Source organism: Ictidomys tridecemlineatus, chromosome 12 (genome assembly GCF_052094955.1).
Source record: "Ictidomys tridecemlineatus isolate mIctTri1 chromosome 12, mIctTri1.hap1, whole genome shotgun sequence".
NCBI lineage: Eukaryota > Metazoa > Chordata > Mammalia > Rodentia > Sciuridae > Ictidomys > Ictidomys tridecemlineatus.
Genome location: NC_135488.1, coordinates 103,317,310 through 103,331,528, shown reverse-complemented (window position 1 = coordinate 103,331,528; position 14,219 = coordinate 103,317,310). Strand labels below are relative to the sequence as shown.

At 53.1% G+C, this 14,219-nt stretch overlaps 1 protein-coding gene across 5 annotated transcripts in view; it reads left to right on the top strand.

Annotated features, from left to right (window-relative positions):
* The window catches only part of Klhl29 (kelch like family member 29), a 279,732-nt gene that overhangs the window by 246,121 nt on the left and 19,392 nt on the right, over window positions 1–14,219 (top strand). For all 5 annotated transcript variants that reach the window (XM_078029612.1, XM_078029611.1, XM_078029609.1 and 2 more), the window contains one exon: window positions 11,931–12,069. In XM_078029612.1, the coding sequence (XP_077885738.1) occupies window positions 11,931–12,069 (139 nt within the window). The remainder of the gene's footprint in view (window positions 1–11,930; window positions 12,070–14,219) is intronic.

The following is a 14,219-nucleotide window of genomic DNA, read 5'->3' as shown; positions in this document are numbered from 1 at the left end:
GATGGCCCAGATTCACCCACCCAAGACCCAGCTCAGTGCCTTCCACTGCACAGCACCCTTCTGCAACCCAGGAGCATGTCTCTCCTCCCTGGGTCACTCGTTCAAACTTGACCTGAAACTTGTTTGAGGCCAGAGCTATGCCAGGCCCTGAGGACAGTAGGATATGGGCCCTGCTTTAAAGAGCTCTCCCCTTCCCCAGCACCACAGAAACAGAAGGAAAACAGAAGGCCTTGGTCTCCTGCTGGGTAGGTGCCCCCATTGCAGGGTGCTGCCCAGGGCTGTGCTGCAGATTTAGTAAAGGGACACCTGGGCCATCACCTGACTGCACAAGTTCAGGAGGGAGGGTAGTGTGGGTTTCAGAAGCTCCAGGAGCAGAGGGGAGCAGATGGGAATTTAGAGGGCAGCTTCGGTGTCAGCTAAGGTGGCTGAGTTCACTTCTCACCTGGATCCACCTTTGCTGGGGCAGGAGGGCTCATATCTAGGACCTTGGCCAGCCTGATAGCCTGGTTTGCAGATGCTCCCAAACCCTCTGGCCTGGAAAATCCTGCCCCATAGTCTGGTTGTAATCTCCACTCACCTGGACCAGCAGGCCTGCCCCATTCCCTCAGCACATTCCACTCACTTCCACCCACCAAAAGCAGCATTTGCCCTGAGAAGGAACCAGTCTGGACCTCACAGTAGAGCGCTAGAATCTCTAGGGAGCCTAGAAATGGCTTCCTTTCCAATAAAGAGCTTTGATACAACACCTACACCACTATTCACCACCAAGGCAGAGTTGGCAGGAGGGCCCTAACTGAAGCTGGCAGGGACACTCCAGGTCAGGCCAAGCAGTATCTGACCCATCTCGGGGCCTTGGTCGGGTGCTGTGACTACAGTGTGAGAGAACCTTCCGTGAGTTTCTGTGTGCCACAGAGGACTGTGGACGCAGCTGGTCAGGAGCCCCCACATAGCTGGAGTGCCTCAAGGCCCCCAGGGCCAGAAGGAGTCCTGGCTCTTTCCTTTTTGGTCAGAGTTGTTCACTCATTAAACAGGCATTTCTCTGCCTCACCTGGTGCTTGGTGTAGGGGTCCCTGCCCTTGAGCAACTTCTGATGTGGAGATAAGTAAGTGGACTTGGAAGAGTGGTAAGCCAAGGGTAGTGGTTCATGCTCAGTGACAGACGGTGGCTCTGATCTTGCAGAATGGATAGGTATTTTGGGGAGGGGTACCAGGGATTAAACTCAGGGCACTCGACCACTGATCCACATCCCCAGCCCTGTGTTGTGTTTTATTTAGAGACAGGGTTTCACTGAGTTGCTTAGTGCCTCACTTTTTCTGAGGCTGACTTTGAACTCTTGATCTTCCTCCCTCAGCCTCCTTAGCCACTGAGATGACAGGCCCGTGCCACCACACCCGGTTAGATAGGTATTTTCTGAAGAAGGAATTCCAGGCTGGGGGAGTGGCCATGGAGAGGTCTTACTAGTTCCAACACTCTTGTGACCATGCTCCAGTGTGTGTACTCCTTTCCGTCATGACAAGAAAACTGCATGAGGACAGGGATTCAAGCTGTGAGGACACTTCTGTCTCCCCACTAATGCAGAACCCAGCATACTGTGGTGCTCTGTAAGTGTTGATGCCTTCACTGCCTATCTGTCACCTATGGTCACTGTGACCCATGCTAGACACAGACTGGCCCAGCAAGCTGGGGCTCAGCTTTCCAGCATATGTGTCCAAGCAGGGAGTGGCCCCCACCACAATGTGCCCACCCCAGCCAGCCTTGGGCCCAGGGGCCAGTGACCAGCGGGGCTTCCCCAGGTGTTCAGTCCACCCCAGGCCAAGGCCCCCAGAACCAGGCACACAGTCAAATACACAGGCCTGGCCCCACCAGCAAACCACAGCAACTATTGGGTCACTACATCCAACGTGTTTATAAAAGTAGAACTGGGCATTTATAATAGGGTCTGGTAGATTCCTTGTGTAAATTAGCTCCTGGTTGCTATGACCAAGATACCTGACAAGAACAATTTAGAGGAGAAAAATTTATTTGGGGCTTACAGTTTCAGAGGCCCAGTCCATGGTCAGCCTACTCAATTGCTTTGGGTCTGAGGTGAGTCAGAACAACATGGCGGAAGGGCATGGTAGAGAGTAGTTCACCTCAGCCAGGAAGTAGAGAGAAAGGGAGGGGCCCAGGGACAAGATATAATCCCCAAAGACATTATTTAAGTTTCTTTCATTCACACTCCACCTTCCTACAGTTACCACCTAATATTCCATTCAAATTATTAACCACCAAATGGATTAATCCACTGAATCTTTTACAGCTCTCAGAATCTAGCATAATCTAATCATTTCACTTCTGAACATTCCTACATTGTCTCACACATGAGCTTATTGGGGAATATCTCATATACAAACCATAGCATTCAGCTTACCAGGAAAAACAGACTGTCAAGCTAAATACCTGTAGGGAAGTGACCCAGGCAGAGAGGGGTATCATTAAATCCAGGAGCTCAGCTGAGATAACAGGGACAGCATGAAAAGTCCCATGACAGGGAAATCAATCTAGAAGGTCACGGAGTGCAGGCCCGTGTGCCCAAACAGCCCTCCCCACCTGGACCTGAGGTCTCTGATCGTAGATCATCAGTTGGAGCCACAGTGTCCATGGCTGCACCCTGGACCACTCCTGGTGTGCACCAGCGGCTGCACCAGGGCTCTGGAGATGTAGGCTGTGACAAAAGATGTTTCTACACATCAGAAAATAGAATTTTGCAGGCAAAGAACACATACATGGAAGAAAGGATTGGCACAGGAAGCTGGGATTTCAGGAGGTATAATATGAAGGAGAGAGTGGGGTCCTGCCAGTAGAGCCCACCTGTCAATCCTTCCTAGACCAATTTTGGGGTGCTTCCTCATAGGCTGGGGCACCACACATGCCCATATGATAGGCAGAACAGGTGTGGGGGGGCACCATGCCTTGTTCACAGGGGCATCAAAACAGTGGTCCACCCCAGCTGGATGAGGGGGGTGGCTTCTCCCCAGTAGCCATGGGTTTCCCCCTAGGCCTGCACAGAACCTTGAACCCCCCACACTGTGCAGGGCTGGAAACTGAGTACCAAAGGACACAATCCACTTTCTCTCTTTTTTTGTGTGCTTGGTAGGATTTTTCTACTTTTCCTATAATGATTATAGAGATTACTTGTATGATAATAAAAGATTACTAGTTGCATGAAAACCCAGAAATTACTCCCAGGCTTTCACCTCCCCTGAAATAGCAGGAGGCAGGTGTGTTGCCCAAGCCAGACCCAGTCAGGAAGGCTGGGCCAGAGAATAGGGACAAATGTTCTTTGAGTAGACTATGGAGGGCACAAGGTGGGCAGAGAAACATGCACACACAGATGTACACACACTCGCTCTCCTCCCCTGCCTCCTCAGCCCGCATCCTCCCAGGCCACAAATTCCCCCTCAGTGGGACTCAAAGTGTTCTGAGCTGATATTAGCCCCCAGCATCTGGGGTTTCCATTTCATTTCCCTCTTTACCTGGGTAACTGAATTGATTGTACTCCCAGCTCCAGTTCACTAATTCTTGCAAATCCTTTAAAACTATTGATTTATCTGTTGGGACTGTGGTTCACAGAATCCTTGGGAAATAATGGCTTTTGCTAAGGCAGGCAGAGGAGACCCGTAGCTTTCCCCTTCTGCTGGTGTCTCTCTCCTGCCAGTTCCCCCTCCACCCCTGACAGAACTTCCTCCCACCTCGTCTCTGAGTTGTCCTGACAACTGTCTTTCATTAAATTGCCAGCTCCCCCTCCTGGGAACACATTCCCAGAATGCACCAAGTGCCCAGCATAGAGAAGATGAGATCACCTGAAGTTCCCACAATCTGCCACTGAATAGACTTGGTCAACTGCTCCATGGCAGCCCCTAACCTCTGTAGTGCTCTCCCTACTTCCTGGGGACTTGGAGCTCTCCAGGGTGCTGAATGTGGCTCCCTTGTCTGGCCCCAACTATCTCCTGGCTCCAAAGGGCCTTGACCTCATTCATCACCAAATTCTTCCAAGATCTATCCTTCTCCTGAGATCTCTCAGCCCAGAGCTCCCTCCCCAGGATATTTTTATCCTCTTCTGCTCAGAGTATTATAACTACACCACTGCAGGCTCCATTCTCCAAACAGGGGAAAGAATTAAATGGAAGCTTCTTCACTGGTCACAGGCAGGACCAGTTGATGCTCATGTTGATCTGGTCAGGGCACTTGCTCCAACTGCAGCCTCAGAGTTTGCCCCATGACCTTCCCTACTCAGCCAAGGGGTTTCCCCCCACCAACACCACCCTCTGGCTCTTAGGGCCGGTGCAAGGGTCCTGACTCTGCCCCCACCACCCCCATTTCTACCCAAAGGCCAAGAGGCCATTGCCTTTGACTCCTATCCTCTAGGCAAGGTCTGTCAATGAATGTGACTAGTATTGGCTTGGGTTTGGGAAGATCCTACCGCCTAGGCGGAGAGGACTGACTTTCTCTGGCCACCAGGTGTGAAGGTCCCTGTTCCACAGAGATCCCCAGGGACTCCGTGCTGAACCTGTGCTCAGTGACTGCTGAAGTGGTCACCAAAGCCATTTAGGGCTCTTCAAAGCTATTGGAGCTGAACAGAATAATTAAATCTCTCCTCAAAACAGACCTAAAAAATGAATGTGACAATGCATTAACAACTGTAGATTGTCCTTCAATTGTGGGATTATCACTGCTGTTACTAGCACAGGTGTCTCCTGAAGTCCAAAGGGGCTTGACTTTTACATTCTGCCCCTCTGACTCCATACGACTATGACATTTCATATCATTCACCTGGATCTTGTTTAGGGGAAGATGTTCTCACTGTCTCTCACACCTCTGCGTGTGGTCTGCAACCCATCCTGAATTCCAATCAGAGAGGAACTTTTTGTACAAGACGTGATGCCAGAAGCTCCGGAGGCCAGAGAGGCAAGCCCTCCAGGGGCTCACAGCACAGAGAGGAGACAGGAAGACAGAGGGATGGATGGGGCCTAAGAAACAAGTGGAGGGGAAGATTTTGACCAAAAGGCAGGAAGAGAGAAGCAAAGCAGAGGAACAGGATATACTGGGCATGCAGTTCGAGAATGGGGACGTGAAGAGAAGACGAAACTACACACAAAGGGAAAATCAGGTCACAGGGCAGGGTTGTAGCTCAGTGGTACAGTGTTTGCCTACCACGGAGGACGCCCTGGGCTCAACTCTCAACACAGGAGTGGGGGGGGGTTGGAGTAGCTTCATGAGCCATAGTGAAGAGTTCAGAAATAAGGGATCAAGACCTTCCTTGACTGGTGGGCCCTAGAGGAGGAAAGGGCTCTGGAGGTCACAGAGGGACTGTGGTGACTCTACTACTAGGTTTAGGCTTCCCAGTCCTGCTTTCCCCAAGCCCAAGCTGGCAGCTGTCTCTGGTCAATCTCTGGACGTAAGGGACACACGCACAAATCCAAGGAAAGATCAAGGGAGGTTTCTGTTCATCTTATGAAAGTTTTAAACAATTCTAAGGAGAAAAATACAAGTGACTTTTATGTCATCTTAGAGGGCATAAGAATGTTCCAACTGGAGGGTACACTTCAGTTCCAGCCAGAAAACACCTATGGAGCACCCAGTGTGTACAGCCCTGGGTCAAGGCTGTAGATGCAAAGATGACTTTTGTTGCCACATTTTGCTGCTAACGAACCAGGTCTTGTCCCCCAGTGTTGTACAACTTTGAGAGGTACACTGGTGAGGTTATGGCAGGAGTTTCCATCTGGACAACAGGACAACGGAAGGTGTCCTCATCAACACTCTAAGTCCAAGCAAGAAGTCAGTCTTTCATGTTTCCCTTCCCTAAAGGAGGGTCTGCCTGCACGGGACCTTTGACATCACCCAGCCCAGCAACGGGATCAGGGCCAAGGCTGGTACGATATCCCTCCAGCTCAGGCTGAGCATTCAGCTTGCAGGCAGTTTCATTCTGTCTTACCTAGAAGCTGGCACCCACCTGGCCCTCAAGGTCAATTCTCAGGCCAACTCTTCTTTGGAGAAGAACTTGGGGGAGAAATGCATATCTGATCAAGTCAGGAGTGAGGGAGAGGGAGGAGAGCAGCATTCAGCATGGGAAGCGATCCATGAGACTCCCATCCCAGTGCTCCCGGACTGGTCTGGCCATGCTGAGCATCCGCTGCAGGAGGCTCTGTTTGTGCAAAGCCCCCATTTGTCCCCACAATGTCAGCCCACGTCGGCTCCTCTGCTCCTGGATGAATTACCCTCTGGGAATTCATGACAGAGTCTTCGCTGGGCTTTCTCAGTATATTTCCCAACTGCTCTGAGTTTATAATTTTTTCAGGTCCTTTATCAAATATGTGTCATAAATACCAATGGGACTGGGAACATTTATCACCTCGCTAGATTCCTACTTGAGCTCTGAAAAAAATTATTTGGCCACACAACCTTTCTCAGGGCTCTGATTTAATGGACTTCTCTGCTGCAAAGCCACTGGAATTCTTTGCCTTTTAATATTTGACATCTCTTCCTCTTTATTACCACCTCGAACAGCCCTTCTAGTCCAGCTGGAACGGGCCCATTAGTCTCTGACAAATAACTTGTGTCGTTTGGTGAAAAATATGCAGAAGTTTGGCTGCAACTTCATCTCCAGTCTCGGTTCTGTCAGGGGCCTTGTTCTCTTCTAAACAAAGCATCTGACCCCAGGAAGACCCTCCTCGGTGTCCCTGGTCCTTCTCATGTCCCCTGCTTCTGGGTCCACAGAGCCATTTCACACCTACCACTTATAATCGGGTTGGAAACTGGGGTGGCTAGAAACGCCCGTAACTAGGTGAAAGAATTAGCCTCAGAAGCATCACACACAACAGCTAAAGAGTGGTAGGGACCCCAGTGTCCATCCACGGGTGAATGGATAAACACAATGTGCTATCTGCATACAATGGAATAGTAGTCAGACTTTTGGAAAAGGAAACTCTGATGTGTGCTACAACATGCATGAACCTTGAGGGACAATCCCCTAAGTAAAGTAAGACAGTCACAAATGGATAAATGCAGGTCGGAGGCATGCAGAGCCGTCAAACTCATCAAGACAGAATGGTGGCCAGGGGCTAGAGGGAGCAGGGAATGGGAAGTCGTATGTTTAGTTGGGAAAGATGAAAAGAGTTCCAGAGGTGTGTCTGCACAACAGCATGAATGGACTTAATACCACCGAACTGTACACTTTAAGATGGTTAAGATAGGACACTCTAACACAGTTTTTAAAAAATTAGCCTGAAATCGAACTAGCAAAGAAGAAACTGACACCAGGAAAATTCTGGGAGCACTTGAATCCTTCATTTATTCGGGTCCTCTGTATCAGGCCCTTGCCACATGACAGACAATTCTAAAACTTAGTGGCTTCAAATAATAACCATGGTATTTCAGTGATGATTCTGGTTTGGTGATTTGGGCTGGGCTCAGCTGATCTCGGTCAGGCTGGGCTGGTGTTGGCAGGGGGTAGCTAGTCTAAATGACCCGTCCAGGATGACTCATCTCTGCTCTAGCCAACAGGCCGTCCCCAGTTTGTTCACACGGTGGCAATGGCAGGGGCCTCCAGAGACTGAGCAAAAGCCAGCAAAGCTTCTTGAGGCTGTGGCTCACACTCACACAAGGTCATTTCTACCACCTTGTATGGTCCAAAGCAAATCACAAGGCCAGCCAAGATTGAAAGGGGGGGGGGGGGAGAATGACCTCCACCCCTTAATGGGGGAAACTGAAAGAATTTTTGCAATCGACCACAAGGGCTCTATATATGCCAGTCCCTGAGCTGAGTGATGCAGATAAAAACATAAATAAAACACAGTCTAGTGCCAGAGGCAGGCATGTAAATAAATAATCACAACACACAGCATGCTATATAGAAGGCAACCCAAGAATCTATGGGAGAGTGGGGGGAGGCAGGGGGCAGGCAGGGGGAGGAAAGAGTCAAACAGGCCTGGGCAAAATCCTGGCAGTAAAGGACCAAGAAAGATCTGCGCAGGGGAACAGAGGCTCAGTGAGGGCACCTGTCTGGACGTAGGGAGGCTTCACTGGGGAGTAAAGGGCCCCGGGAAGTGAGGAGGATCTGGGGTGGCAGGAGGCCTTACAGGTGCCTTGCTGTCCCCAACCCCCTCAGCCTTGCTGGGCTCGTGTAAGCAGAAGCTGATGGCCAGGTTCTGTGGAGGTGGCTTGGCGGGGACAGGTAGAAACAGGAGCATCCTCTAAGACAGCTGCAGAGACTCCAGTCCAAGAGCACGACAGTCAATCAAGTGCTCTCTGTCAGGTGCTCCAGCAGGGACGGAGCTCCCCACTATGTGGCAGGGCTCATGGCAGCCACTTCATGGCAAAGGCCAGGGCATGGGACCCCGCAGGCACGGCAGGGACATCCCCACCCAAAGCCAAGGGGACCAGAAAATACTCTCTGATGGCAGTCGTGGGTGGGGGGGATCTTGAGGCCAAGGGTACGGGCCCCAGGTGAGCTCAAGCTGACAGACCCATCACTCATGGTGCCCAACTGAGCCTTCTCCTGAGGAGGACCAAAGGTCTCTGGGCTGTCCTCTCCTCCAGATTCTGGAGCCATTGACTTCTGCAGGAGCAGGGAGCCTGCTTTGAAGACCCAGCCCTCCCCCACCAAGACTTGCTTGTTGGAGGGTTTCTCCAGCAGGCACGGGGAGGTTAAGATGCATGTGAGGCCAGCAGGTCCTGGCTTCCTCCTGGGGGGGTGCTGCTCCCTCTGACAAGCACAGCCGGACGTGGCCCCTCCCGGCAGGCTGCAGCGGCACATACCAACTGATCGATACTTTGAATGCGCCGGGGCCTGCTGTGAGAAGGAATCCCCTGGTGAGCACTTTCATAAATTGAAAGATTCTTCTGGAAGTGAATAATCTTCCCCAGCTATTAAATCCAGATTCCTGAAAGGGACTCAGGGAGAACAGAAAGCACCCCCAGGTAGGACAGTGGCACCTGAATCTCCAGGCACCTGACTCTGGCCCCAGGGTTTCTGGGGCAGCAGCAGGTGGGCTGTGGACAGAGTCATTGCTGGGACCTTGACCCGAAGGGAAGATCTTGAAAACAGCAGAACATGTGGGTCCAGCAACAGGAGCACCAAGTGCACCGTTGGTTTGCCTGGCCCCCGACGCACCCCTCATTCCTCAGACATGGGGCCATGTCTGGCCCTCACTGCAGCATGGAGACCAGGGGACCACAGAGCCGGAGTCTCTGCCCCTTTGTGCATAAAGTGATAGGAGCCCAGCCGGCTCGGGCAACCTGCCCAGGGTCACATAGTCACTTAGTGAAGAGGCCAGACAAGAACCAGGATCCAGGTTTTTGGAATCCCAGCCTGGAATTCTTTCCCCCATACACAGGGTTCATGGTGTGGGAAATTTGATTGGGGGCTGTTTTTGGAGTCCACATGTATGAACAGAGCCCTCCCTGAGCCGTCCCTTCCCTGTCCTGCCTCTGCTCACACCACTGTTCCCATGGCCTCAACTTGTAGCCCAGCCTCTAGCCTCCCCGTCCTGCCTCTCCGCCTCCTCCCACAGGCCCACAACTAGACTCAGCCTCCACTCCCTCCCTCCCTCCCTAGATGTCCCAGGCTTCCTCTCACAGTCCCCTCCCACAGCACCGGGGCCTAGACACCCTTCTCTGTCCTTCAGTTACTGTTGCACTCAGGACCCCCTTCACACCTGGAGCCAGGCGGTCATCACCATCAGCAAGAGCTCCCCGGAGCTCCCGCAGTGAGCCAGGAGCGCTGCCAACCACCTACCAAGCGCCATCTCGTTAACCATCAATAAATGAGGGGACCGAGGCCCTGGGTGTCTGTTCTCCTTCCCAAGGCCACACAGCTGGCTGGAGGCCGAGTTCCGGTTCGCCCTCAGGTCTGGCTCTAAGGCCAAAGTCACCATGTGGGTCCTTCCTGCCTCCCATCCTGCCGCTGTGTAGGATCACTGGACACCCATATCTAACCTCGCCACGACCCCTGCACAAGACCCCCCGTGCTCCCGCAGGCCCCAAGATTAACCTGGATTACGTCCTTGGAACCTGGCCACCTGGTAGCATGTCTCATTGTTCCCCGAGCTGTTCACTGCCTGTGTCCCACATGCCACACGTCCTTGACTTTGGTCTCTGTACCTTGCTGGCCTCTGTCTGGAGTATCTGCCCCCTGCTCCAGGTCCAAGCACGCCCCAGGTGGAGACCCCAGTAGGGCCCCCCCCACATGCCCCTGTGGGCACTCTGCCAAGGCCCCAGGTCAGCCTGTAATGGCGGGAGTCTGAGGTCTGGCACTGCCTGGGGCACTCTGAGAGCACATTCACTACCTCAGTCCCCGCGTGCAGCTTGTTCTCTGGGGCCCGGCTTCCTCGGCCTTCCTCCTCAGCGCGTGTGCTTGCTAAGACGGCCTGCCTGACCGCCAAGGCCCAAAGCCTGGGAGCGGCCCATCATGATTTCCACCAGTCTCTGCAGGCAGAAGCTGAGGCCTTGGTCCCCACTTCACAGGTCTAGAAGCAGAGGCCCGGAGATGCCCAGGGGCTCATCCAGGGACATGCGAGCTCATGGCATGTGGGACAGACTGGGCCCAGGGGGAGTCTCAGCAGGTGGCCAATGTTTGACCCTGTAAACAGCAACAGAAGCAAGGTGCACCAGAGCGAGATTCTTGAATACAAAATGGGGTTCAGCATAGTCCTGGAAGACTGGGGGAGGGGTGCAGGGGGACTTGTAGAGTGGGGCTTGGCTTCCATAGGCCGTCATCTCCCGTTTGCTTGCACAATGGCATCTAGGTTGTTCTGACCCAAGGACCAGGCCTCTGAAGCAGCTGTTAGCCACGCCAAGGGCAGGCTTTGTTCAGGGGTCCTGGGGCAAGCAGGTGGGGAGAGGGTCACCTGAAGGCCCTCACTTTTGCAGAGGAAAAAGGATAAAATAAATAAACCAAATGGGGCAGCCGGCAGGCTCTTCCCTCCTTCTCCCTCCTAAGCCTTGGGTGGGTCTGGGAGAAGCGTCCAACACCCCCAGGTCTGGAGCCCATGTCCTGGGCTCTGTCTGTGCCAACCCCAGGTGGCCAAGATTCCAGGCAAAGGTAGGTGTACACCTGGGTGGGAAGACCCCAGAGGCTACTTCCTGGGACCTGCAGGGGCCGCAAACCAGCTTCCCAACGTTGAACCCCCAAGCAAGAGCGGGAGTCCTAAGAGGCTGGCCCAGAAAATGGGGGGGTGCGGAGAGCCCCTGTCCCTTGCTTGCTCACCTCCCCCAAGAGTCCCTCTAAGTGTGACTGGACGGAGGTGCCCGCCAGGCCCTCACTGGCTGGCCCGGGGATCCCTCCCCAGGAGGCTCACCCTCCACCCCGGCTGTGAGTGTCTAACAGAAGGGAAACCGTTTTTGCAGGTTTTGTGGTTTTTTTCCTTTGAACCATGTCCAGCCCATCTTACATCACAATGCCATGCTTTACTTGGTCTCCAAGACATCGGCACCCATTGGCATTTGGAGAGCTTGTTCCGTAGTTAAACGATAGTACGGAGTCGTCTGTGATGATGTATTTTCTATGTTTCCAATCGTCAGTATGGGAATCTTTCCCCCCAAACTCTCAATTTCTGGGGTTAATTTTCTTTACTCATATTTGGTTTGTTTTTTTTTCTTTTTCTTTTTGTTTGTTGTTCTGTTTTGTTGGGGGTTTTTTTTGTTTTTTGTTTTGCTTTTTAAAGTTGTTATTCCCTTGGTTACGTAGCCCCTCCCAGTGGCTGCTTGTTGACGCATATGTTCGTGACTTCTGACTGTCAGTGTTGAACCAGTCTTGCCAAGAAACAATATCAAGTATTTTCTGTTTCTCTACTTCTTGAAAAAAATATTTTAATTTAAAAATTAAAAATTAAAATTAAAAAAAAAAAACTCTTAATGGGAACGTGGCCCTGTCTGTCTTCTCTGTTCTGCAGAAATGTTGAAGGAATTGAACCAGCAACGCAGAGCGAAAGCGTTTACAGACCTGAAAATTGTTGTTGAAGGCAGAGAGTTTGAAGTCCACCAAAATGTTCTAGCTTCCTGCAGCTTGTATTTCAAGGACCTGATTCAAAGGTTTGCCTTCCTTCCAGCTGTGGTCGGGTCTGTTCCTTTGTAGGACGCTTTTGTGTCGCTTTTCTCCTCCCCTCTCTTGCAGGTTCCTGAAGCGTGACTCCCTGTCACAGAGCCAGTAGCCATCTCTCCTCCTCCTTCCCAGTGTCCTCTCACACACAGCCTCAGAGCAGCCACTGCCCTAGCCCCCACACACAGCCTTGCTGGTCACCAGGGGCCTGCCAGCAGTAGACAACTCCCCTCCTTGCCCCAGGATCCCATGCTCCTAGTGGCTCACAAGCCCTCCCTGAGATTAGGAGGACAATAGACTCCATTTAAAGGACCATTACACACTGCCCCCCACTGGGAGAGCTCAGGGTCCTCAGAGCCATGGTCACTGCTGTCGATGGCAAACTTAATGCCAGGAGAGCACATCGACCAGACCAAACCATCCCCACCGGGGAGCATGAGGCGCCCAAGGGGCTGCTTATGCCCAGCTCGAGTAGGGGAGAAGAGACCTATAGCGGAAGCCTCATCCACGCCGCATGTCTTGCTACCTGCACACTGAGCCTAAACTGGCGCTGTCTGAGCACAGACCAGGTGTGTCCTAAACACGGTCTCTCAGTCTCTGCCCTCCCTTGCCCGGCCCCAGCCCCTCCCGGCTATTTCTCCCTGGATGAGTCTTCACAGGTGCGTGAGCATCTTTTTTTGTTTTTTTTTTTTTCTTTTTCATTATGTTGATTTTTTAAAAACTTGTCTGCTTCATACCCTTGCAAAGAAGTCAGGCCCCTCCTAGCTCCTGGGCGAGGGAGAGCAGCGGGGGCCAGCCCAGCGTCACGCCACGTTTCTCTCACCCATCAGCAGATTAATGCCGCTGCTCATTTTGCCTTGCAGCCTCTCCGGGGCGGACGCTGAGCCGGGACAGTGCTCAGAGGGGGAGGACAGACCTCTGCTTGCTTCCCAACGCTGTCTTGGACTTGCCAACTAACCCCAGAGCGACTGTGTTTTGTTTCAGGACGGCACACTGGCTGGCATCTCCTTTCCAACCCATGTGTCCTTTGGCGTAGATCCGGGTGGGCTGCCCGGGTGCGAGGCCTGTCCAGCCACGCTGGCCCTCAGCCACACAGGAGGGGCAGGCTCTCTGTGACGTCCTGTCTCAGGGGCAACTCGGTCTCCTGCCCCCAGTTCTTGGGTTCTCTCTGTCCAAGCACAAGAGCTAGAGGCACGAGTCTGGGGTGAAGGGCCACATCCAGTGGCTTCTTCGGGCCAGGGAGGTCTTTGTGCGCCACTCTTGGCTCATCTGGTCTCTGGGTCACAGATGAGCGTCCTGGGGCCTTGGCCTTGCTCCATGGGCTGGGGAGCGCAGAGGGGGCAGGCTGGTACCATCCCTGGGCTGGTTATGGGGTGTCTTTCACTTCCTTCAAAGACTGCACGTTAAAGCCAGCTTCTGCCACACAGCAGAGAAGAAGACCCTGGTAGGCGGGAACACTTTTGGAGAGAAAGAGCCTTCTAGATAAGGACGGTAGGGACAGAGATGAGCCTGAGCTAGGGACAGGGGAGGTGGCCTCCCCAGAAGTTGCTAGAGTGGGCAGGCCTGACCCCATGCTAGCTCTGACCTCCTGGCCTGGGTCTGAGGTGGGAGCCCTCAGGGACAGTGGGGACAGGATGCCCACCTGGAAGCAGGGGAACACCTCCGCAGCCCTGAAGGGAACGGACAGGTGTTCCGGGCCACTGGAGGACAGAGGGCAGCCTTTGGGAGCTAGGAGACCTGGGTTCTACCTTTGTTCTGCCATTGTCCCATGACCTCAGGCTAGTCACGTCCTCTCGGGCCGCAGCTTTTCTCATCTGTAAACAAGGATGTTGGCCAAGTGATGTCCAAGTCTGACCCTAGGGTGACAGTCATGAGGTGGGATAAGTGGCATAAGTTTCTGGACATGAGAGGGCGAGGTGTCAGGGGCATCAGAGGAACGAGGCAGGTCCACAGACCAGAGTCGGAGCTGAGCTGGGGAAGGTGACCAACTGAGCATCCGGCAGGTGCAGCTTCAGCAGCCAGGAGGCCACCTGAGTGGTCCAATTGAGGGGCATAGGAGGTGACCAGGTAGATGGATCCGAACCCAGACAGGGCCCAGGGCTGGAGAGTAGGGCTCAGCACCCAGGTCCCGTCACTCAGAGCG